The sequence below is a fragment of the Hermetia illucens genome, chromosome 5 (assembly GCF_905115235.1).
Source record: "Hermetia illucens chromosome 5, iHerIll2.2.curated.20191125, whole genome shotgun sequence".
Taxonomy (NCBI): Eukaryota; Metazoa; Arthropoda; class Insecta; order Diptera; family Stratiomyidae; genus Hermetia; species Hermetia illucens.
The window spans coordinates 62,313,818-62,338,589 of NC_051853.1; the positions used below are offsets into that span (position 1 = coordinate 62,313,818).

General features: G+C 38.9%; 2 protein-coding genes across 5 annotated transcripts in view; both read right to left on the reverse strand.

Annotated features, from left to right (window-relative positions):
• Nucleotides 1–16,503, reverse strand: part of LOC119656668 (integrin beta-PS) — a 39,830-nt gene extending 23,327 nt beyond the window's left edge. Inside the window, exons 1-4 of one of the 4 annotated variants that reach the window (XM_038063149.1) lie at nt 16,370–16,503; nt 1,771–2,281; nt 1,447–1,675; nt 513–597 (exon numbers count right to left, since the gene is read on the reverse strand). In XM_038063149.1, the coding sequence (XP_037919077.1) occupies nt 513–597; nt 1,447–1,675; nt 1,771–2,260 (804 nt within the window). In that variant the 5' untranslated portion in view covers nt 2,261–2,281; nt 16,370–16,503. Of the gene's footprint in view, nt 1–512; nt 598–1,162; nt 1,248–1,446; nt 1,676–1,770; nt 2,282–15,828; nt 16,035–16,094; nt 16,329–16,369 lie in introns of those variants that run through there. The other 3 variants (XM_038063146.1, XM_038063148.1, XM_038063147.1) reach the window with 3 other exon arrangements.
• Nucleotides 16,504–20,706: 4,203 nt separating this feature from the next.
• LOC119658240 (kinesin heavy chain) overlaps nt 20,707–24,772 on the reverse strand; it is a 53,427-nt gene continuing 49,361 nt past the window's right edge. The window contains exon 9 of the mRNA XM_038065518.1: nt 20,707–23,088. Within this exon, the coding sequence (XP_037921446.1) occupies nt 23,000–23,088 (89 nt within the window). The 3' untranslated portion in view covers nt 20,707–22,999. The remainder of the gene's footprint in view (nt 23,089–24,772) is intronic.

The following is a 24,772-nucleotide window of genomic DNA, read 5'->3' on the forward strand; positions in this document are numbered from 1 at the left end:
TGATATGATCGTATTTCAGGTCAGCATGTATATAATCGATACTGTGTAACTAAGACACCTACAACTGAAAGATAATCATCAAAAAAGTGTCGATAACCATCTGTCGGGAGAGGCTTTGAATATTTTTATATATTAGCAAACCGGCAGGGGAGGTACAATAGGTAGCTGGTCAAAAAATTACATATTTACAATAATTATTTCCTAATTATTAAGTGAAAATTCGGGATTGGGTTTAGTAATTGTTTGGTATTATCAAGTCAGTTGAAAATATTAGGACTAGACTTCGGAAGCTAAGGATTAAATATGATTAAAGTCCTTTTAAAATCAAATGGTCAACATTAGTTTTCGGGTTTGTTGATAATTTTCACTTCATTAGTGTTTGAGTACGAATCTAGGGAACGTAATTTTTTTGTGAACTATTAAAAATAAAACGACAATAGCGTACACATCACTCAGATAATGGTGACGAAAGTGATATTATAACGTCACTTTTATGATACACTTAAACTTACAGAAAATCGATATGTATCCATGCTTAAAGCCATGACATTGTGGAAGCCATAAGGTGCAGCACAGCCTGGACAAGGCTCGCGCAAGCTATGACATGAGAAAATTTATTTTTTGATTTAATGCCGAATCTAAATGTAGTAATGTAAATTACAAACTAAGTATTATAAACATAAAAATATATTAAAATAATGCTGATGCAATGTATGAAGATAATCATTCAGTCGCGTCGATTCCGACTACCCGCTGAAAACCAAAATGATGAAAATACCATAGCTTCTATGAACAAAACCAAATTGAGACGATAATACCAAAAGATAATGCATCAGTGAAGCATTCCAATAGAGGCATTCTCGAGATTTCTCAAATATGCACTTTTTAAAGATATCCAATGAAAGATATTTGCTTGCCGATAGCTACTTACAAAAATATATATAATAGATAGAAAGAGAGGACAGAACGAATATATAGTAGCAGGCATCACATACAGAAAGAAATAAACAATTTATACGTATGATACAAAAAACAACATTAAGAACAAATACAATAGAGCCAAAAAGCCATTTGCCAGTTTCTCCGATGTATAAATTACGATCCAAATTAACTTTAACTTTAATATCTATCCATTGATTCAATGAGAAATTAAAATTCTTACGGAAAATGATTTTGTGTTTGTATTGAGTGGCATATGATTTCGAAAACCGTACGGGGCTTCACAGCCTTCACATGGATGTAGCAACCTATAATTCATCAATCGAAATAAAATACCAAAAAAATAACAAGAGGAAAAAAATCATATGAATTTCTCCAAAATGGTAAATAGTCTAGAATCTAGTTGAATTATTATCTATCGCAAAGTATAATTTTGAAAAAGATTCAAAAAGTAAATGCTAGTTGAAAAGTTTTGAGTTTATAAGGCACTATCAAATAAAGACTCACTTTTTAGGAACCGTCGACACGTAAGGCATCAGCACTTTGTCTACAAATGATCCAAAACCGAGTCGGAAGTTCGATGTGATATTTCGCATGGTGTCGGAGAGCAAATCACCAAGTTTCGATAATTTCTCTTTGTCGTCTTCCATGGATTTCGATAAGTCCATAAGGTAGTATAAATCAACTGGATAGTCTTCAGCTTGGGAGTATTGCATTGTGAGACGATGTTTTTCATCTGGAAATTGTACAGAAGGAAACATTATGAAGTGCCTTTTCCGGCGTTTAGACGTAGGGAGAAGAAAGAAAACTCATTTGGAGCCAAATTCATACTTATTCTCAGCTTGAGCCCAACACGCTGTGGTGCAATTTGTACGATGCTGCCACTTCCGCTTGCTGCTCCAGCTCCTGCTGCCGCCCCGGAAGCTGCACTGCCATGTGCTCCACGCGATGATGAACTAAAGCTGCTACTACCTGATGCACTGTATTCATACGATGAACCTGATTCCCACTGACCACCGCCAGATTTAGCCCCAGCCCGACTCAACAGTCGATTCATATATATTGACTGCTCATTATCGGGATTCCATGTGAACGCCTCGGGACATGTGCTCGTGAAATATGATGGATCGAAACAACGTGGCTTATCACCAAAATCTGGATCCATACACCAGGCACAGCTTGGTGTCTGTATACAATCACGGCATGTGGTTTTCGTAACGCAGGGATTTTGAAGGAGAGGTAGCCTTTCACTTATTTGTCCCTGTGAAGTACTTATGCAAAATAATCCGAAGAGTAACAGTATAAATGGCGTTCGTCCCATTTTGTAGGATTTTAGGTCAATCTGAAAAATAAAATGAATAATTGTAGAAAATGATTTCAAGTTCCTAGTGATTCACGAGGAATGTATTTTGCCCAGATTATAGAAATATTTGTGGCAGTTTGACAATCTCAAAATAAAACTCTTATTCAAAACTCGAAAGTTTCATAATCGCGCACTGATAAAAACTCATGCTTACAACTTCACACACTTTACAGTATAGTCTTTTTGATGATTACAATAAAAATTGTTTTGAATTATACTTAAAATAGGAACTAAAAAATTATAATTAAGATGATTGACAATTCACAAAATTGCACTTAGCAACTGTCCATAAGTGCAGCAGATATATTTCGAGCATAAGCGGTATTGCCGCCGGCATAAAGACTTCTGGTAAGCATTAATGTGACAATCACATCAAATATTATAGTAAAGGTTAAATTGATAATTGATTTCTTATTTGCGCTTACGATTTGACGATATCGGAATTTATTGGAATGATTAATCGAATATATTTCGCATGGTTTATCTATTCCCGAGTTATCGGTTCAACTTTTATCGGACGCCTACTTGAATGCATAGAGTTAAAAAAAAATTGACCGATAATTTCATATAAATAGACACTAACGAAAATAATTACGGCATAAGAAATTAAATCAATATTTCATTCGCATAACTGTCCCGTAACATAGTTTTTCAGTCAAATTTATAACTTTTCCAATCAAATTCACCCTTTTCCGAAGCAAATTCATTTTTTTTTTTAAACGATTTTGTAAGTTTCTCAAGGAATTTCATATTTTTTTAATGCGCTTCGATCACGGTGTTCCCAGGACACAGGGCAGACTGCGCAAAATTTTGGCGCCGCTTCCCACATTCAAGAAATTACATGTTTCACCGTTGGGGGATAGCCAAAAAGACGACTCATCTGTGAAAAAAAATTTGACACCAGTGTAGACTTGATTTTCACCTGTTTCTCTGAGAGCTGTTAAGTTTCCTCAGTGTAAGGATCACTTCGTTTTCAAGAAGTTAGTGCTTTGTGTTTGTTGCAAGGATACGTGCACCCCCACTTTCGAACAGATTCCTGGCATTTTCTGTTTCCTCACTATTTCTGATCCACTTACTTTTTTTTCTTTTTGTTGGTCATCATCACCTCGAAGATATGTATAACTATTTAATTTTAAAGAAGTTTCAAAATCATTACGTTAGCTTTCAAATAACATGTAAAAACGATGGTCTTAATTATGAAAAATTTAGGAATATTACCCATTAATTGCAAGAAAATACTGGTTTTGATATGAGGCAAAATCCCTTAAATATGGTAGTTTTAAATGCGAGGAATGTCAAATTAACGCGCCAAAACACTTGAACTATCATATTTAAGTGATTCTGCTCCATATCAAGATCACTTTTTCTTCCATTCCTAAATTTTCCATAATTAAACTCCTCATTTTTGCATGTTATTTGAAAGCTAACATAATCATGCAACTTTTATCAGCTTTGCAGATTTTTAAGTTTAAAGTACCGTTACAATAGTCTTCTTTTTCTTCAGCCTTTGTCCCGTTCACAAGCGGGGTCGGCTCGTCATGATCGGTTTCGCCATTTGGCTTTATCGAATGCCTGATCCGGATGCAATCGCGAGGCTTTTAAATCCCCATCCGGCGTATCAAGCCACCGTTGTTTCGGCCAAACTTTTGGTCGTTTACCATCAACTTTGATGTTCAGACCAATCTTGGCAAGTGAATTCTCTTTAGCACGAAATATGTGACCACACCATCGAACGATGCGATCACGAATATCCTCATTTCGGATGTGATCAAAACGTGTCACGCCACTAGTCCAACGCAACATCTTCGTCTCCATTGCCGCAAGACGCCGTTCATTGTCTTTTATAGTTGGCCAACACTCAGAACCATAGAGGGCGACAGGACGGATGACATTGCGGTAACTTTTAGAACACCAGTTGTGGAACGCCACTTCATCCAGATTGCGTAAATGCGTGAAGCAATTTCATAACGCAGTTCTCCATTGGCTGATAGCGTTTGATCCGATGTATTTAAATCGCTCAGTTCTGGGCAGATCACTGCCGCTGACAGTAATTATGCCTGTTTCATGGGGATCGGTCGTCAAAAATTCAGTTTTGTCTAGATTCAATCTGAGACCGTGAGGCTGGGGACCAGCATACTATGTTAATAGCAGGGCGGAGTTAAGTACTGTTACAATAATGCATATTGAAATTTAGATAAAAAATCGATTTTGAAATTTCTTTAAAATTTGAACAGTTATATCTTCGAAGTGAATTGAAAAATTATCCATTTATAAGAATTTTATGTAGTTTCTGAAAATGGTATCCAATCTAGATTGAGGAAGTAGAAATTGTGATTTTGTGGTGAAGGTCACGCTTTTTAACAATATTCACGAAAAAGACTATAATTCTGTAACGGTAAAAGATAGAGTAGCCATTCCATGCACCAATTTTCCTCAAACAAATAGTACTATCATTAAAATTTGTATCATCATAAACGGGATACCCTGTATAGAGATTACCTTCCCGTTTAACGAACTTTTTTATTTTTTTGATTTCACGCACTGTGAACGTCACAATCACTGCAGCAATGGGGGAAGTTTTTTTGGTGGCTCCGGAGATCGCAGATATTAGGTTGTTGCACATGAAATGGCCGATTTGGCAATCAAGTCAAGTTAGTTGCCATTTTGCTGTATCAAACCACCACCAGTTGGCACTGTTGATGTCGGATAATGAAGTATAAATACTCCTACATTTAATCAAGGAGTCATTTCAGTTTTGACCATCGTTATGATAACAGCGAATAGAAAGGAAAAAAGGATGGAAAAGAGCCAAGAACGTACACTTTTTCTGTATGAGTTCAAACTCGGTCAAGAAGCAGCGGAGGCGACCAAGAACGTTAACAGTACATTCGGAGCTGATACGGTAAGCGAACAAACCACACGGCGGTGTTCGAAAAATGCCATGACTGGCACAGCGGTACTGGTTTATACTGAGTGCAGGCTCAGCATTCACACCAGTGGATGCAAGGCTCCAGGAATTCTCCTGAAACATATGCTCTCAGAGGGCCATCCCGATTCCCATGGTACCCGATAACCTCCGGAGGCTTCGTGGCAAGAGCCACTTCAGATGAGTCCCTTGTAGACTCGGGTCTGATCGCCCTCCTCGAGTACGTGGGGATGGCACTACCAAGTGACATGTGACGAAAAGAGGATATTATACGACAATCGTCGCCGATCAGCACAATGGCTAGACGCTGATGAGCCACCGAAGCATATGTCGAAACCGATCCTCTATCCGAAGAAGGATATGGTGACGGTTTGGTGGTCTACAGCTGGAGTTATCCACTATTCTTTTTTGGCACCTGGAGAAACGATAAATGCACAGAAATACTGTGCCCAACTCGAGGAAATGCACCAAAAATTAAGTATTCAACGGTCGAGATTGGTCAACAGAGATGGTGTGATACTCCTTCACGACAACGCACGACCTCATGTGTTCAGAACAACGGTTCAAAAGTTGAAAGAATTGCAGTATGAGACTCTGCCTCATCCACCATATTCATCGGACTTTTCGCCAATCGACTACCACTTTTTTAAGCATTTGGATCATTTTTTGGGGAAAAAACAATTTAGAAACGAAGAGCCTGTCAAAATTGCCCTTTATGAATTTATCAACACTCGACAGTTGGACTGCTACGAAACTGGCATACATGGTCTTGAATCTCGCTGGGAGAAGTGTGTTGAATCGACTGGAACCTATTTTGATTAAATAAATAAATTTTTGTAAGCTTTACAGTCGTTTCAAATTTTAGTATTGGGGTTGAATATTTTCTTTCCGAAATTTTACCATGTACACATTATTTATCCAAAAATATACCCTCAAAAATTCAAAATATTCGATGCATTATTTTTTTTTTAAATTTCCAAAAACTGCCTTTTTTAGGTAAACAGAGTAGTTGAGCCCCTTAAGGTACTAGTACCGCGAAAAGTAGTAAAAATTACACAAAATTCAAATTTGTTTTTTTCAGCTATTTGATTACATATGACAATGGAACTTTTTACTAATCATTACTTTAGCCTTCAAGGGTACTGAAAAGGGATTTTGTTTAATCATTGTTCGAAAAAAATAAAGAGGGCGTTGAAAGTTGGGCTCTTCAAAAATGCATTGTCCCATTGCAGAGAATTAATCTCAGAAATGGCACATCGAAAGAAAAAAAAACAAACAGCATGTTGAAAAGGAAGGTTTCTTACATGACATTTACCACATCTTAAAAATCAAAAAAAAAAAAAAAAAATATCAATAATCACGAATTCTTGAAAAGAGCTAAAAAATGCTCCTTTTCTTGCTGTGTAACTTTTTTGGACCGGCTTCTACCGTCATAGCTTTTTCGACCATTACAATCCTTCCTCCTCCATCTTTTGGTACGGATTAAAGCCAATTGGGATTTAAAGACAATTGGGCAAAAACATTATGTCTAGAATTTTTAACAGAGTTATCCATTCTTGATTGAACACGGCTAGTAAAGAAGGCATACGCAATTCCAAGACTTCCTTACCCGTAAATATTTGTTTGGGAATGATCGCCCAAAGCGTTTTGTTATAAAACTCGTTGTTATATTGAGTGTTCTTTCCCAAACAAATTTCGAGTAAATCCCGTCGGCCAATTTTTCAAAAACAGGTTTAATATTCACTCGTGACATACCTCTAGACTAAGAGCTAATAGTGTATTTCTTTTCTATTCTGTAGGTATTTATACACGTTTACGTGTTGCAGTGCCCTGGGTGTTGGTACCTGAACAAAGTCAAAAACATAACAAGTTAACAAGGTAACATTACTTCTTTATGTTGACGGTGATTAAAACTCCGGTTTCTGATTTTTTAAAGGGCTTACCAAGGGTTAAGGCTGGAACTACAATTTCCCAGTGAAAAACTGCTTTATATTAAGTTCTCTTTTTCTATTTTATAACTAGAACAGAAACTTTTATTTCCCCCAAAAAACGCCGGACGACAAACAACATAAGTAGAAGATAACGAGAGCTTTACTGATAAAACAATAATAAAATGATTAAACATGTTAGAAAAGCTGATATGATAAAGTTAAATGCTGCAAATCATTCAGTAGCTTGATTGATCTTCTAAGCAATAGCAAATGCATATTAAGTTGAATATCAATATTAATTTAATCAAACTGAATCTGGATTGTTTCCAATTTTTTTCCTTGTTTCTACCCTGAGGAACTTGGCACGAAAATTCGTAACACAATCGTGCATTAAATTTGAATGAACATTCTAATTTTTCTTCAGCCTTTTTCCGTTCACAAGCGGGGTCGGATCATCGTGATCGGTTTCAAGATTTGGTTCTATCAAGTGCCTGATCTGGATGCAATCGAGAGGCTTTTAAATCCCCATCCAACTTATCAAGCCACCGCTGTTTCGGCCAGCTTTTTCGACGCTTGCCATCGACTTCGATGTTCAGACCAATCTTAGCAAGTGAATTCTCGTTAGCGCGAATTCCGTGATCATACCATCGAAGACGCATCTCTCGCAGTTTTCCACGATCGGTGCAACCCCATATCGATCGCGGATATCCTCATTTCGGATGTAATCAACACGTGTAATGCTACTATTCCAACACATCTTCGTCTCTACCGCAAGACACTGTTCATTGAAATTATTGAAAAATACCTAAGTTACTGGTTTTTTTTGTGTTTAAGGATATCCGCAAGATTACGTGGATAGCTTCAACCACATTGACCCTATGTTAATCGAACGCCGCTACCTCATGATAAGAGTGATTTAATAAGGTAGCTACTAAACGAAAGAATCCTACGAACCAGACCATGCAATATCCTCAAAGAATGCTGAACGCGTAGAGGCTTATCAGGAACTTCAATTAATCTATCAAATTACTAGACGCAACTTTTAACAGCATGCGACAAGCAATGCTCCACATCCTGTTGTGGTAAGGATTGAAACCAGATCTTCGATCGAATAGACGCTTTGGTGCGATGGCTTTTTGTTGGGACAGCCTAGGGCTCTAACCATTACACCATCCGAATACCAGCAAGTGTTCCTAATCATTGTAAAATTCGTTTGAGCAGCATAGCCCCCCGCAGAAGATTCACTCCACATAATTTAATTCAAATATTTCCTCTGATCATATCCTAAGCTCAATATTCGGGGGTCTACTGAAAGTCTACAGAGGTTAATTCATCGTTCAGACGTCATACTTAAATAAAGCACAAAATTGAAAAAAAAACTAAGGAAACTAACTTCATGCCATAAACAGATCATCGTACGCAACTCAGAGCGTCTGAAAAACAATAACACATTAATTTAAAATTCAATTCTGAATTCGATTCGTATGCGCAGTGATATAATATGGAGATGTAGCCTCAAAAGAAAACTATAGAGACTTTTTAAGGAAGCATATTGTGTGTCGTGTGTCCGGGTAGCTGAGTGGTTAGAGCATTAGGCTACCGTACGGAAGTTCGCGGTTCAAATCTCACTGGTGACAGTGGAATTTGTATCGTGATTTGACGTCGGATACCAGTCGACTCAGCTGTGAATGAGTACCTGAGTCAAATCAGGGTAATAATCTCGGGCGAGCGCAATGCTGACCACATTGCCTCCTACAGTCTACTGTAGTGTACCGTTACGGTCTTGAATGAAGTGCTCTAACACACTTCAAGGCCTAGATCCAATATGGATTGTTGCGCCAACGATTATTATTATTATTATTATTATATTGTGTGTCGTAGCTACGTTCCGTGGTATGTGCGTAATGCCAGGATTTACTATATGTGTTACTATAGAAATGTTGCTTTTAAGCACATCAACAATTACCCACTAAAAACGGAAATAATGGACAACTATGAGCGTTCCTATGCATTTTTAAATCAGATGGAGAGACCGCTGGTCGATAAAGATATTGAAATTCAAAAACTCAACTTTTTAATGTCACTTCTTTAAACAGAATTTGGATACAATGACATTCCACATACATATTTACACAAAATTGTCCTGAAAATAGATGAAATAGATCGAGGGCATTCCAGTTGCAATGGGGGAAGTACCCGACGGTCGGTTAAAAAATAGAGTTGTGACAACTTTGAAAAAATTAAATTCCAAAATCGCCCCCCTTATCTAATCATCAATTATCTATCATTTTTATCTAAAACATCGAAAAAAAGAACTTAATGTCAACGAATCTCCGAAATCCTAACTCAGGCCATTATGTGGAGAAGTTTTGGGAAACGTGTTTTCGAGATAATCGCGTTCAAAGTTTCAGAAGATGTTTGCGAGCGAAACCTTATCACGTCTTAATACAGAGAAAAAGAATCAAGCAAATCGAATAATAAATGGCCGAGAAATCTCAAAAAGTGTCCAGAAAAACGTGGTGCCACAAACACAATTCATGTGAAAAATGTAGTGTTTTGGGTTTCCTTGTATGAAATTTCCAGATTTGCCTTCACAAAAAAAAAACTGCTGCAAATATCAACTTAAAATTTTGAGAGATTATTCTTGAGATTATATCCTGTCAACCTAGTAAACAAAAAAAAATTGACTACAAAAAGTCCCCTTAAATTTATATTGAGGCAGCGTCTGATGAGTTGCCTCTGCCCTGGTACGAAACTGTAGCCGTCTTCGTCCTACTTTTCATTTTTAAAGGGATATATGTTCGTATCAAATAGTATTGACCAAAGATCTAAGGACAAATGATCATCGAACACGCCTTTTTAGTTGAACGGCTTCCCAAATGAACAAAGTTAATGCATTTGGACAAATAAGCAGCCACAACAGTTTCAAAAGCAGCGAACCTGTCGAAAATTAACACTTTAGCATAGTTTTCATCCGAACATGTTGTAGACCGTTCTTCTTTTAAAGTATAGCATGAAGTGATTGCACCAATCACTTGCGATAGTATCTGACTTAACAGTGAGAGTTGAGCATTAGACAACAAGTATTCAGAAGTTCACTTAAGGGGGTCATCCCGTGCATAAGGTACATTGAGAAATGCGTGAAGAATACAGCTCCACGAAAAAAAAGCTTTAATAAGATATGCAAATTCTACCTTTCGAAATTTTTTAATAATCGTATTACTCCAAACACGATTGCATTTTTAGAAAAAAATATACTGTGTATGGGGATTATATGGCGGTCATTTACCCCTAATTGGGGCATAGCGCATCAATCACGCCTAGCACCATCATTACCGATTTACTGAAATATGTTTTAGCTTATATTGAAGGTCATCAAGTTCGATGTCGCCGTCAGCAGAAACAAGACCAGATAGATATACACATTTATCAACACCTTCAATGCTCTCAAAGCATAAACCCTTTTTTATAGCCAAAGGTCGCAGTCATATCAGTCATTATCCAAGGTGCAGTTGACGTTAGCATATAAGATTCGAAATTTGCAAGTACCTAATCCACAGTTTTTTATACCTTTCAGTCGTCTTTTACGACAGGCAGGAAATAATTTGAATGCATTTTTAGCCCCCATTTCATCCGCTTCTTCTACTCCTTGAGAAAGATCTCAAATTCCCAGGATTTTCGGAAAAGTGAAAGTAACAGCTCTGCAGAAACTGATGCGACTACGATGAACAATTCCACGGGGACAGCATCAAACCCGGTGGCCTTATTCATGCAGGTGATCGCTATGCAAAAGTTCTTTTTCCATTTTGATGTACTTAACACATTCAGGGCTCACACCGCGACTGATGCGGTGTAGTGATTTCTTACAATTGATAATGACCTCACACCTAAGGATCGCAAAAACGTCACTACCCAAATAAAATGGGAAACAATTACAGCAATAAACTCCACCAACCAAAAAATACGTCTCGAACACAGTGAAGAGACATGAAAGCGATCGATGAAAAACAGCAGAGAAATCATCAAAAGATTATGAAATGACGAAATTATGGTGTCCATATATCTAAAAAATGCCCGGATATCTCAGTGATCAGAGCGGTAGGCTGTCAAATCAGAGTAATAATCACGGACGAGAACGAGGTGGAAATGGCAGGTACATGTATGTAGATGATACATTAGTGATTGCCAAGAGAAAAGAAATAGGCAGAGCTCTTGAGAAACCAGACACACAGTTTACCATGGAGACGGAATAACAAAGAGGAACTAGATCTAAAAATAATGCGGGTTTGATGGAAGGATTGCATATGACATTTATAATTCACGAAAAAACCGGCAGTACCGAATAGTTTGATTTCCAGCAGAAAATCTTGTATACAATGCCATGGTCCACAGAATGGTGACTACCACTAAACAAGGGAAGGATCCAGACGCCTCCGTCTCTAACTCATAGAAACAACTGTAAAGATCGGTTTCCAGAAAGAATCATAAAGATAATGGGGAAGATTCCCCTTACAGAAATTCTTCAAAGTTCAATCAACTTCGTATTAAAATGGGATTTCATTGCTATATCTAATGCCCAGAAGCTGACACCACGTGTATATTGCAGTTTGAGCCTTCCCTCTTTGAAGAAGCTAGAGAAGCCCATAGAGCATCAGATTAAGGGCATCAGAGCGTTCCTTCTGAAGATCTTCTATATACATGGCCCAGACATTAGATTAGAAGTAAAATATAATTTTCATTAAAATTTTAACACTCACAACTTTGAACACGTTTTTTCGAAATTAGGTATTTTGAATTGGGCGAAAATTTTGCGCCTCCAGTTTTCAACCGATTAAATAAAAATAGGCTTCGTCTCTTTCCAGAACTTCCCGAGATACCCGCATTCATCTTCTCCTGTTCTACGCCAAGTGCTCTTGGGGCGACCCACTCGTCGACCATCTTGAGACAGTGGGTTCTACTGCATGGTTGGTTACAACTGACCGACGGCGATGCCGTACGAGCAATCAGATCGACCACTTCGCGATCAGCAGTAGATTTAGGAGTTATCTCCTGAATGAGCGTAACAAGAGAATTACTAAAATCGCCCTCCAAAGGGATCACCATCTGATGGTTGCTTACGTTCGCTTGTGTGGTGCATCCGCCACTTCTCGCAGGATTGGAGAACTCAAGTGGTTAGAGCATTGGGTTGTCGTAGCGGAAGACCGCGGTTCAAATCTTACTGGTTGGAGAGGGATTTGTTATCGTGACTAGATGTCGGGTACCAGTCGACTCAGCTGCGAATGAGTGCCTGAACGAAATCAGGGTAAAAATCTCGGGCGAACGCAGTGCTGATTACATTGCCTCCTACAGTGTACTGTAGTGTCTTGAATGAAGGGCTCTGACACACACAGACCCTAATCCAATATGGATTGTTGCACCAACGATTATTATTATTGGAGAACTGCGACCCTCTAAATTCAGCATCGACCGCTTGTATGAACCAACTGTTGCTAGACAGCGGGAGAGCTATCTTGCTGATCGGACAGCAGATACATTGAGTAACTCTCCTCAGAATATCGCTGAACATTGGGCTGCCATCAAATATGTTATTTTCCCGCAGATCGTCGACCACGTGCAGGTGCATCATAAGATCCGGCTGACTACAGAATCGTGGAAGCGGACCGCTAAACGGAAGAGGTCGAAGACTCTATTGGCCGCTGTAACCCATGGTGGGCGAACTCCGATAGCGTGCGAATTCCGGGAGGTTCAACGTAGTTTGTGACATAACAAAAGGGAATTTGCTATTGCGCTAGTTAGGGAAGCGGAAGATCCCGAACAACGCAATGAATTCAGAAGTGTATACCACATCACGAAAGAGCTTGCCTATAGTTGCCAATATTTTGGTGGTTTTGTGAACGACGTGTGAACAGTGACCATGATGACGAGCAACTTAAGAGATGGAAAGAACACCTCCCCACGATTCTTATCCGTATCACACCGGGGGAAGTTAATTCTCATGTGGATGAAACGGATAGTCACCGTAACATGCGAATGCGAACTGTTCCTCCAAACAGAAAAAAAAACATTTCCGCCGTCAATGCACTCAGACAAAGTAAAGCGGCTGAGCTTGACGATCTCCCCGCAGAGTTATTTATCACTACACCTGCTGTTACTGCTGATCTGCTGCTTTCACTCGTACCAAAATCTTGAGAAGCCGAGAAATTTCCTAGGAAATGGAAGAAGGAGATAATCTAAGATTTTAAAGGGCACCTGTTTTGACTGTGACAATTGGAGGGGTATCTCCAAGGATAACAGCTACAATAATCGTCTTCATCGATTTCGAGAATGTGTGTTCGAATAGCTCAGTGGTTAGAGCACTGGTTTGTCATACGAAAGGCCGCGGTTCAAATCTCGCCGGTGACAATGGGATTTGTATCGTGACTTGACGTCGGACACCAATCGACTCAGCTGTGAATGAGTACCTGAGTCAAATCAGGGTAATAATCTCGGGCGAGCGCAATGCTGATCACATTGCCTCCTACAGTGTACTGTAGTGTACCGTTACGGTCTTGAATGAAGTGCTCTAACACACTTCAAGGCCCTCATTATTATTATCGATTTCGAGAAATCTTTCGATAGTGTGAACAGGGAGTATATCTGGCGTGCTCTACATAGGAGGGACATTCCGGAAAAACTAATAGATATTATCAGAGCAACATATGATAAAGCAAAATGTCGCGTGCTACACCGAGGTGTTACCTCAGGAGATTTAGAGGTTCAAAGGGCAGTCCGCCGGGGTTTCACCTTGTCACCGATATTATTTCTCCTTGTTATCGGTGACATTCTTCATGCTGCTTTGTCCCGAAGACGTGGAGGAATTCAATGGGCGATGGCATCTTGCCTCACACAACTCTACTACGCTGATGACCGGGTCATGGACCTTTGCCAAATGGCTCCGGATTTGAAAAGAAAGGCAAGTAGAGTTGGTATCAGTCAAACAGGTCATAGCACTCTGCCAATTTGCATTAATGGGCAGAGCATCGAAAGTACCGATCAAGCTGTCGTCAACGTCGATCTGCATCATATCATCAAGGTACGCTGGTCTGGCACTCGTATGCATTTTGATCGGAAGACGGAAATGGCAACGAATAGGTCACAGATTAAAGAAGGGCGACAATTGCACTGTCGTGGAATATGCCCCACAAGATGGCCGACGACTTGGCGTAGAATAGAACAAAAGGATTGAAGTGATCTCGTGTAATCCTTCTTTTAAAATTGAATACAACTGATTTTAAAAAAATTAATATATTTAAAAAAAGTATTGTCGCCATCATTAAAAATTCCTAACAGTTACAAAGAGACTCACGCAGTCACTTGCACGAACAGAAGGGAAACCTACACTATTGATCTCACTTTAGAAGACATTTAAGAAAGGTTTCGTTCGGTGACACACAGGTTCTGATGGCAAATTATTTATATTCCGCTTAGAATAAAAATTATGTAAATAACTTCGCAACCGCAAAGATGATTTAAAAAAAAACTGAAATATTGAAATAGCATCATTGGCTTTATTGATGATTCATGATTGTCGATTCAATTGGCAAGTGGGTGAATGAAATTTTGGCGTGGAATTGAGTACAAGCGGGAGAGATAGAGGAAAAGAATCATAACGATCATGAATGGATGAGAAAACTTATCTGCGATAGTGAAAGCCATAATCGTAATAGGAACACTATAAAAATAGTCAGAAGTCTGTTGCAGGACATCCGTAACAACCCAAGTTGTGGGTAGGGAAAAAAGATGTTCCAAGGGTATGAATAATCAAAATATACCCCGAGCAAGCTAGTTGGAATAGTGATTTAACAAAGAATTGTTGGCAACAGAGTATATCAATCTTACGAACAGGAAAAATATGGGAAACGATATGCGCTTACCGCATTCGAAAATAACTTGTTTTATTTCTTCGTCACTCGTTCATTTGCTAATTCGACATTACTCACGGTGCAACTTGTGTACATGCTTGCGTGTTTTTTCCCTTCATTGCTTAACTTAAATTCTTATCAACTTAGTGTAACTTGCGCTGAGCGGCCTTCTCCATCCCAAATAATTTTAAATCATTTTTAATGGGAAAGTCCATTAGCTCAACGGAAATCGGAAGCGCCCACTGATAGCAACTCCAGGAATGACCGAAAAATCGATACAGCAGTCACGCTATCTTCAATTAAGGCCTATCGACGAGCGACTTAGCAGTTCTGAACTGAAATTCGACTCTTTTTTGGATAACATGCTTCGGAAGCGAAGGTCACTATCAGCTCCAACAGGTGATCTATTGATGGTGATGATTTCATTCATGCGCCAATTTCGATGGAATGGTGAAGGCGTAGGGGGTCGATTTGTGAAAAGGTAAGTCTGATTAGTTTTCCCTTCAGCCCGCCTTATCACCACTCGTCACGGGGAAAGTAAATAAACGATAACGACGTGATACGGCTCACTAGACGATGACCATAGTGGCCGCAACGAAGGCGCTGCCGACATTGATGAGTAAAGTTAAATGTAAGCAAGAATACGAGGAAAACGCTGATGACGAATATTTTCAATCATCTCGCAGTCACCCGAACCAGTGACGAGATTCCGTCAGAGCGGAGTAATTTGCATTTCTTTATTTCTGGTTTTAGTGTTTTATGACTCACCCGAACAATTGTTTATGTAAAGGGACAAAGCGGGCCAACGTGCACTGACCTAAATCTAATTGCCAACGGATTGCAAGTGAAAATTAGCTCGCAGATGTTCCGTTCACGGCGGAAGCTACCTGAATTTTCACAAAAAGAAAATCTTAATTCTGTGTGGGTTGTCCCTGACGTCGAGCGAGACGGCGGCAGTAAAATGGAAGCCTCCTCACTGGCACTAAGCTCACACTTGTTTATAAATAGAATTATTTCGGAGGCACCGCCCTTACAATTTCCTGATTTTACGCGCTCCTTTAACGCACCCGGTTGAAACTATTACACTCAACTAATCATCTTTCCATAAGGAAGCCGAATTCTCCGTGAAAATATGACTTTAAATCGCACTTTTGTTTACATTACCGCCCGACAACCGAAAGACTGGCACCACTCGAACTCACACTCACTTTGGGCAGGTCGACATGGATTTTTATCAGTTTTGAGCGTCTCGCGAGTGTCTTGCATTAACTCTAAGGATAGATACAATTAGGCAGGAAGCACATATTACCTTATAACTACACAACTAGAACTCGTCGAAGCGAACACTTCAGGCACAGGTTAAGGCTCTTTTATGTACTTCGCTACACTTCCCTCCCATATATGAACAAGACTGACGAAAAGAAGAATTGGAGAAATCCGGAGATGAAATGTGACATTAGAATGTAGTAGAGTTTGTAGTAGATTTTTTGCAATAATATGAACAATAGCGGACATAGTGCTCACGCACCCGGGCCTCCAACGGCTACAACAACTCGCTTTCACGGATATGATATAAATATTTTAAAATTAAACCAATTATTGGTAAATATATATAAGATTACGTGATAGGGATATTTGGGAATCTCACTCTGTCGAAATAGTCTGGAGTCTTACTATAAAGTGACCGTCAAGGAGGCAGGATCTCAAGGAAATCAAAAAAGAAAAGTCGATTTTGAAGGTAACAATAATATCCATTCTATGAATTATGACTGGAGTAAAGTGCAAACATACTTTATGGATGCAAGTTAACACCACATTCTGCCTAACTGACCATTTTAACCACTTCTTATACTTTGTTTAGCGCCCATTCACAGACATATTCAGAAACCTTGCATCCGAAGTGAGCTGAACTATTTTGGTTGTTGGGCAGTTCATCAAAATACTCAACCCATCGCTCTAATATGTCCATTCTGTCAGAAATTAGATTTCCGTCTTTGTCTCAGCAGGATGAGCATGGAAGTGTATAAGGCTAGGTTACATTCCCAGTGTGCGCTGGGTCTGTTTAATCTTGCGTGCGGTAACCACTACCGCAACAACAATCTCCGCGTGTCCGACCAAATGCGATTCTTCAGGCATTACGAGACATAAGAAATTATCGTAAGTGGAGTTCCAAAGGTCCGGAACAAGGATAGTTCCCTGAGCCACTCTCGATTTGACCTCCCGGGTCGCATAGAGAAGGGTGCGGTCCTTTAACTATCTACAGAAGGTAACGATATTCCAGTGCCTCAAGCATGTCTCACCACCTTGCAGAATTGAAGGAATTTCTTACATCTAATGCCACAAGGAGCACCATTCGTCGACAGTGGCAACTGTGTATCTCAGGCTTGAACCACTTTCTCGATTTTGTCAATTGTGGACCGGCCGGCCCTAACAGCATATTGTGTTGCTGAGTAGTCTCCCGCAGCACTTCTTGTGCCAGTCAACCTTGGCTTGATGAGCTTCTCAAGCAGCTTCCCCGCTGTGCCAGCATACTGAGAGGACGGTACGCTAACAGCGCGGCCGACTTTGCGCTTCTTTTCGACACAAGCCTCGCAACCTTCCAGCTGGGGGGAAAAACGCTCACTGTTAAACATGCGTTGAACCCGCTAGTAGCAAGTCCGGCCTATACTTACAAACATACAAGTGTCAGCACTTCGCAGGGAATACCATTCGGTCCTGGAACTTTTTTGTCCTTCATGGACAGGACCGCCTCCTACTAGTTCCTTTACGAGGAAGGGTGGGTATTCCTCGATGCTCACCCTTTCATCGACAGCGGTAACCAGATTATATCCGAGGCTCGATGGCTTCCTGTTAATGTCACTGATTAACTCCTGCCAGCATCGTGCTTTCTATCATCTGATTTCGTGGGAGAGTTCCTTCTTCCCTCACTTATATTCTGCGGATCTAAGGGTTACCTTATCTTGGACTCTTGCATGTTAAGCAATCTGCCGAAGTCTAAGGCAGCTCCTTCGTAGACTTTAAACTCCAGCTGTCCATCAATATACAGGTGACCTCCCTGGACTAGCGATTCAATTGCAGTTTGTCTTGTCGTTTTTTACCCTCCTGAGAGAGTTTCTACAAATTTTCCAACGTCGATTTTTCCGATGTTCCACTCGGTATGTGTTTGCCGGACGTCAGAACATTGGTAAGAGTCGATTCACACTTCAAAGGGAATGTACTGATTATCACTGGCTGTGAAATCTCCCAGTACCCTCCATCGTTGCACCCCTATCATTAAGGACCTCGTAGCAAAGGTCACGTCAGGGATAGTGTTCCTGCAACCACCTCCGAAATTTGTGTGCCTCGAGAGTCTGGTTGAGGCAAGCCCCATTCGAGGGTTCTGACGTTAAAGTCACCTCCGACTAACACTTTCGTTGCCGCGTTTCGAATGTCGTCGCCTAAGGCGAAAAATCGACATAGATTCGTTCAGTGTGAGGGGTTGAAACCAGTCTTCGATCCTAGCTCGACAAGTATTGTATATCGCCGAGTCAAGTTCGCTGGATAGGTTTAACGTCTATCCCGACGACTTCTGATTTGACGTTGTTGTGAACTTCTTGGGAAATCTTCCTCGAAAGATCCGCCTTTGTTCGGCTTGATGAGAATGATATCTGATCGGCGTTTGCCTCTTTTCATTTCCTTTGGCGCTAATGTTGCCGTCGTAATTGACCTCTCCTTTGCTACAGTGGAGTCATTGCCGTCGCTATTCAACTTACGTTGTTGTTGAATTTTCGTCTTTTTTCGACACTGATCGGTCGGTTTGGTAATCGCCTCGTGGAATTCTTCTTGCTGTGTCCATGGCAGCAGATCCACGCCTTTTTCCTCTTCGTTTCCTGTTATCGATCCAGGAGTTCCTCCATTTCCATTATGCCATTTTTTACATTCATGAGAGTTTACCTAGAGATACCAATGATAATGGACTGCGAATTATTCAGTTAGCAGTATCCTACGAAATGGTTGTTGGAAGTTGCTGATTTGCGCGGAAAGCGGTCCACAAACATAAGTGGATCTCTCCAGACGGGACCAATTTCAACTAAATTGACCACGTGTTGATTGAGCGCTGTCACCTCTCAGCCTTGATGAATGTCAGAACCCCCTATATGTATAGACTCGGATCATTATCTCGCTGCAGAGTGCTCCGGCCTCGAATTACAACACCACCTAAAATCCCCTCTGATAATCAAGTGAGAGCGAATACTCAAGCCATTCACAACACATCCCTCCGTAACACCTATTAGGGCGAAATTGATGCTGCAATATCCGCAGCTAAAAGATGTCCCGGAGATGATGCATCAACAAATGATCTTCACAATTACCTGAAGAGCACTATCATTGATACGACCACAAACATACTTGGCCCCAGCCGCAAGAAAAGTCAGAGCGGCTAGTTCGTCGATGAATGTGAGCTAGCAACCGAACGGAAGAATACTGCATACCGAGTAATGTCGCATTCTCAAAGATCGCGGGCACGCCCACCACCTATCACGAACCCCGTCCAGCGAAGAAGCGTCTTCACAGATGGAAAAAGGAAGCGTGGGAAAACCAACAGGTCTGTGAACTCAGAAAGTACAGGGAGCAGCCGCACCAGGCGCGGAAGTTTTACCAACAAGTGAGCAGGATGAGGAATTATGCACCTCAAGGCTCATCCTGCCGAGACAAAGAAGGAAATCTAATTTCCGACAGAATGGGCATATTGGAGCGATGGATTGATTATTTTGATGAAATATTCAACAACCAAAATATGGGCGAGTTGGAGGTCCCTCCTGAAGGCGACGAGCAAATGCTGCCACCACAAAGTATTGAAGAAACAGTCAGTTCAATCTATTGGCTTAAAAATCATAAGTCGCATCAGGAGCCGATGTGTAATTCCAAACTGGTTAAATATGGAGGCGTTTTGTTTTACACGAAGCCTTAAAAAGGGAAAACACATTTTGCTACTTTTGAAAGCTCAAATAATGTCTGGCAAAAAGTTTCTTTGTGATATACCGTAAAATAGCTGATAAATATGAGAAAAAAAATTCGAACTTTGTGTATTTTTTACCACTTTCGACGGCAGTAGTACCTTAAATGCCTGTGATTGTCTATGCGAGCAGGGAGGTCACGCGTGGGTTGATACAAATCCTAATGATATTGTATTTAGAGCCAGAATCAGGCGGTAGCAATGAGTCCACTCAAATGAATCTGCACTGCCGACTTAATGATGTATAGTTTTGAATGTGATTGCAGCCTTGCCAAGATTATCGGGACGGAGGCAGCTGTAACATTAGCCTGAAAGCCGTTTATACGAGATGCCAATCTGGTGTAGTAAGATAACAGAAGGCTGCTTAAGTTAGTTTACTACCAACTGAGAGGCGTTAATCGGCTTAGGAAATAACAAGAGTCGTTACCCTATCTGTCCGAGTCCATTTGTATTGTCTGCCTTTTGTTTTCCCTTCCTACTTCTTTTAAATCGTCGATTAACATTTTCAGCGGCAATTGACCATTGTAGCGCGCTGCACATAAAATAATATAAAATCTGACGTGAACAAATACAATATGACTGTGACTTGACTAGATACCCGTGAAAGAGGCCGAGGAAATCTTCAAAACAAAAAAAAAAACTTCAAAGCCTTCCCCTTTTAAATTTATCTGTATATTTCAATTTTAATGTTTCGTTTTAAACTGATTTCAGGCTGGTCAGAGTATTATAATTTTCTCATTTCCATTTTTTAGTAGCACGTACACTTAATTTGATTTGATCATGTTTATCGTTTTCTCTTTTTAAGGTTGTGTCCTAAAATATACTTTTTATAATCATTAATTTGGATCTGGTATTTTTTTATCTCAAAATCGATCAATATTGAATGTTGCCTACGTCTCCATGATTCTTTACATTATTTTTTTTCCATATTTTTGTATATATAGCATAAAAAATCAATAAATAAATAAAGACGAAGACATTGAATTTGCTTTGTCATAATAAAAAATAAACTTTATTATTAAATAGAAATTAAATGTGTATGTATACATACGCCTAGCTATCTAGCTACGGAAAGTATTATTACTTTTTGAATATGCTTTTTCTTTTTTATAAATTTATATTTACTTTTAGTTGCAAAATAGAAATTGTCCTTACGAAGTTCCTACTAGGTGTGGGTGTGTATTTAATTTGCGGCTAATGCTAGAAATTAGATATAAACTATGCTCTTTAAAGTGAATAAAATCAAAGTCACAGGAAGCTATCATTTAGAAATATTTTAAATAATTATAGTTATATAACTAAGGGAAGGTGCAATAATCAAACTTCCAGATATATTAAATATAAGCGAAGGGGATGAGGGAAACTTATTTCAAATAAAACTCATCTTCGGGGAAATTGATTGGGGCAAGTACTTTTAATTATAAAAATAATTTATTCGTATGATAAAAAAATATTCTAATTTGAAAGTCAAGTATGATGAAAAGTGCGGGTGCATTAGACATTTTTCCGTGAAAAATGTGGAGCAAATCATTACATTTGTGTATAATAAATTATAAGTTGTTTTATATCATTATTTTCGGTGTAATATGTTTCTACAATTTCATTTAATTACAAATCTATGGGGTATAAAATTAATGGGTCAAAGAAAAGTTAACATTCGATACTCGCTCTATTGAATTTATAGAAATGATCTGCAGTTTCAAAGTTTCAGTTTTAATAATGGTGTTCAGACAGGCCTTAATCTAGTTATTGGAATAAGAACTCTGTTTTCAATAATTTCTTTCTGTCAGTTTTTCTAGTTGTTCCATCGAAATGTTGAAAAGGTCTATTTACGGATAAATTTTCGTCTAGTGGACATCAGAGACATTATTCAAAATTTTTTTTTATTGTTTTGTTTACTAAATATGACTTGACAGCTATTTTCATTGTATATATATTATCTTTTGTTTCAATTAGCAATAATAGCACTGCGAACATTTTAAAGCGTTAAAAGCACTTTATATAATACAATTTCAAGTAAAAATAATTTAGATTTCCTCATACTACGTTTTATTAAAGTTACGTTCCAACTGTGACGTTTTCCTACAATTTTTTAAAGTTTTTATTGATCCAACATCAATAAAACATAAAAACATAAGAAAACTAGGTTCTGGGTAGCATTTTGAAAATTATCACCAAACCATTTTGATTTCCATGCGCGGCTGTCCGCTCTGTTTTGCATTCACGTTCGAAAACCAAATCTTTCCAAATGAGAAAAGAGAATATTATCCCACGTACCGAAGGCACTTTACAAAAAATTATAATTTTTGGGACAATCGATCACTCTAAATTCAATTCGGAAACAATATAAAAAGGAAATCATCACTGAACAGCCTTGGAAACATTTCTTTCTTCTTTTTCGCATTCATGATCCAAGCTCGTAAAATATTAACATTTTGTTGTTTTATTGACCCAAAACTAATCACCTCTTATTAAATTGTAAATGCTTATATTCTTAAGTATAATCTTTTCTAGAAAATGTATTTTTTATCTTTTTTTCTGAATCGTTTTCAAATATCATTGATGAATAATATAATTTCTCATCTCACATGGGAATTGTTAAGAAGAAAAAACAAAAAACAAAACTATTTTGTTCTTCTTTTCGTTAAGTAATTGCACTGTAGAAACGTGTAGAAGTTAAATTTAAATAAAAAGCCTTAAAAAATGAATATTTTAACAACGTATGTCCGGATGAAACTCTTTAAGAGACAGTGCCTAATAGATCAAATTCTTTTTTGCTTGTTCTATATATTTATGTATTTTCCGTTAAATTCACCTTTTTGTCTATATGTAGATGTAGTTTGAAACAGTTTAACAATATATCGCGAGATTGTTAGCGGAATTTGCATTGTACATTTTGCACACACACATCTCGTTCTCTATGCACTATTTGAAGGTAATAATTTAGTTTTGTGACATGACTGGATTAGCACCCACAGGTTGTCCACCTCGTACACCCACTATATGCCCCTGACCAGCTCGGATGGGTTTTGCTGTAAGAGAAAAAAAAAACGTTTTTACAGTATTAACAAAGTCTAAAACATATATGTATACGTAGAAAGTTAAAAGTGAATTCGATATCTCCAATCTTCGAGGGGGTGAGTAAAAATCTGAAAGCTATGTCTACCTAAACATTTAGATGCAGGAGACTATAGAGAAAATTAGATGCTTCTAGTGGACTCAACTGCAATCGAAAAAGGCTCAGGAGGAAAGTGCACATAGTACCATTATGTGGCGATTAATACACAACTTTTAATCAAAAGGTTCTCGGAACTTCTTCCTTGCGGTGCTCTTACTAACCCGATTCAAGTTTTGCTTATTTGTTAGGTAGCCACCTTTTTTAGTGATAATATCTACATAGCTCAACAGCTTTGAAAGTGACGCTGTGATAACTATATCCGTTTGTGTGCTTTATTTTTTATAATGTTAATCGTAGTCGCTGCATAACAACAAGATGTGAGTTTATTCAGGTGAACAAATGGCGTGTTGCGAATGAGCCGAGATCGAAAATACCACGTAGTTTTCATTGATTATAACTGTCTTGTGGATCATAACTGTTTGTCAGAACAGTTAGTGAACGAGAGGTATTATTTGAATCGTTTTGTAATTAGGGACAAATCCGGTAAATATTTTCAATATTGACATTTCCGGAGTCAGTTAGTAACGAGCACTGAGGAAGGGAGAAATTGGGTCTTGAAATATCGAAATGCAATAAATATACCGGATTTGCCCCAAATTAGAAAAGAATTTGCTCATTTTATTTAGATACTCAGGATAACCCAACTCACAAGTTCAATACCAAAACTTGGAAGCAATCTGTCAAAAACAAAAAGGTTTGTATTTGTGGCTAAACAAATCGTGGATTTTGTGCCCCAATAACGCAACAATGCCATCAATTTTCTGTCAAATACGTAACGAATACCATTTCAAAGCCACCTAATTGCTCTGATCATCATCATAAACGGCGCAACAACCGGTATCCGGTCTAGGCCTGCCTTAACAAGAAACTCCAGACATCCCGGTTTTGCGCCGAAGTCCACCAATTCGATATCCCTAAAAGCTGTCTGGCGTCCTGATCTACGCCATCGCTCCATCTTAGGCAGGGTTTGCCTCGTCTTCTTTTTCTACCATAGATATTGCCTTTATAGACTTTCCGGGCGCTCTGATAGACATACTAAACCCCGAATTTAAAAAATATTTCGAGGATTGTATCAAGTGCTGGTATATTGTACTCCAATTTTTTCAATTAATTCCGAAATTGATCAAAAAGCAACATGTTCGAATGACTTAGTGGTTACAGGGCTAGACCATCGTAGCTAAATGCCTCCATTCAAATCTCACTCGCTGCGGAGGGATTCGGGTTTTGACTAGTTGTCGGTTACCAGTTGACTCTGCTGTGAATGAATACTTCAAAATAATAATCACGGATGAGTGCTATGCTGACCACATTGATCCTAGTGTACCGGAGGAAGTGCTTTTACACGCTTCAATGCCCAGATCCAATTGGATTGTCGCACCAACAATTATTATTATTTTGATCAAGGGCGTGACAAGTCAAACAAAAACGGGACTGAAAATAAGGTAAGCAAATTGGAACACTTCAGGTTATTCTTTTCTGTAAGCTAGTTAATTAAGCTGACAGTATAAATCTCTGGACGAAAGTGTGGATTGCAGGCC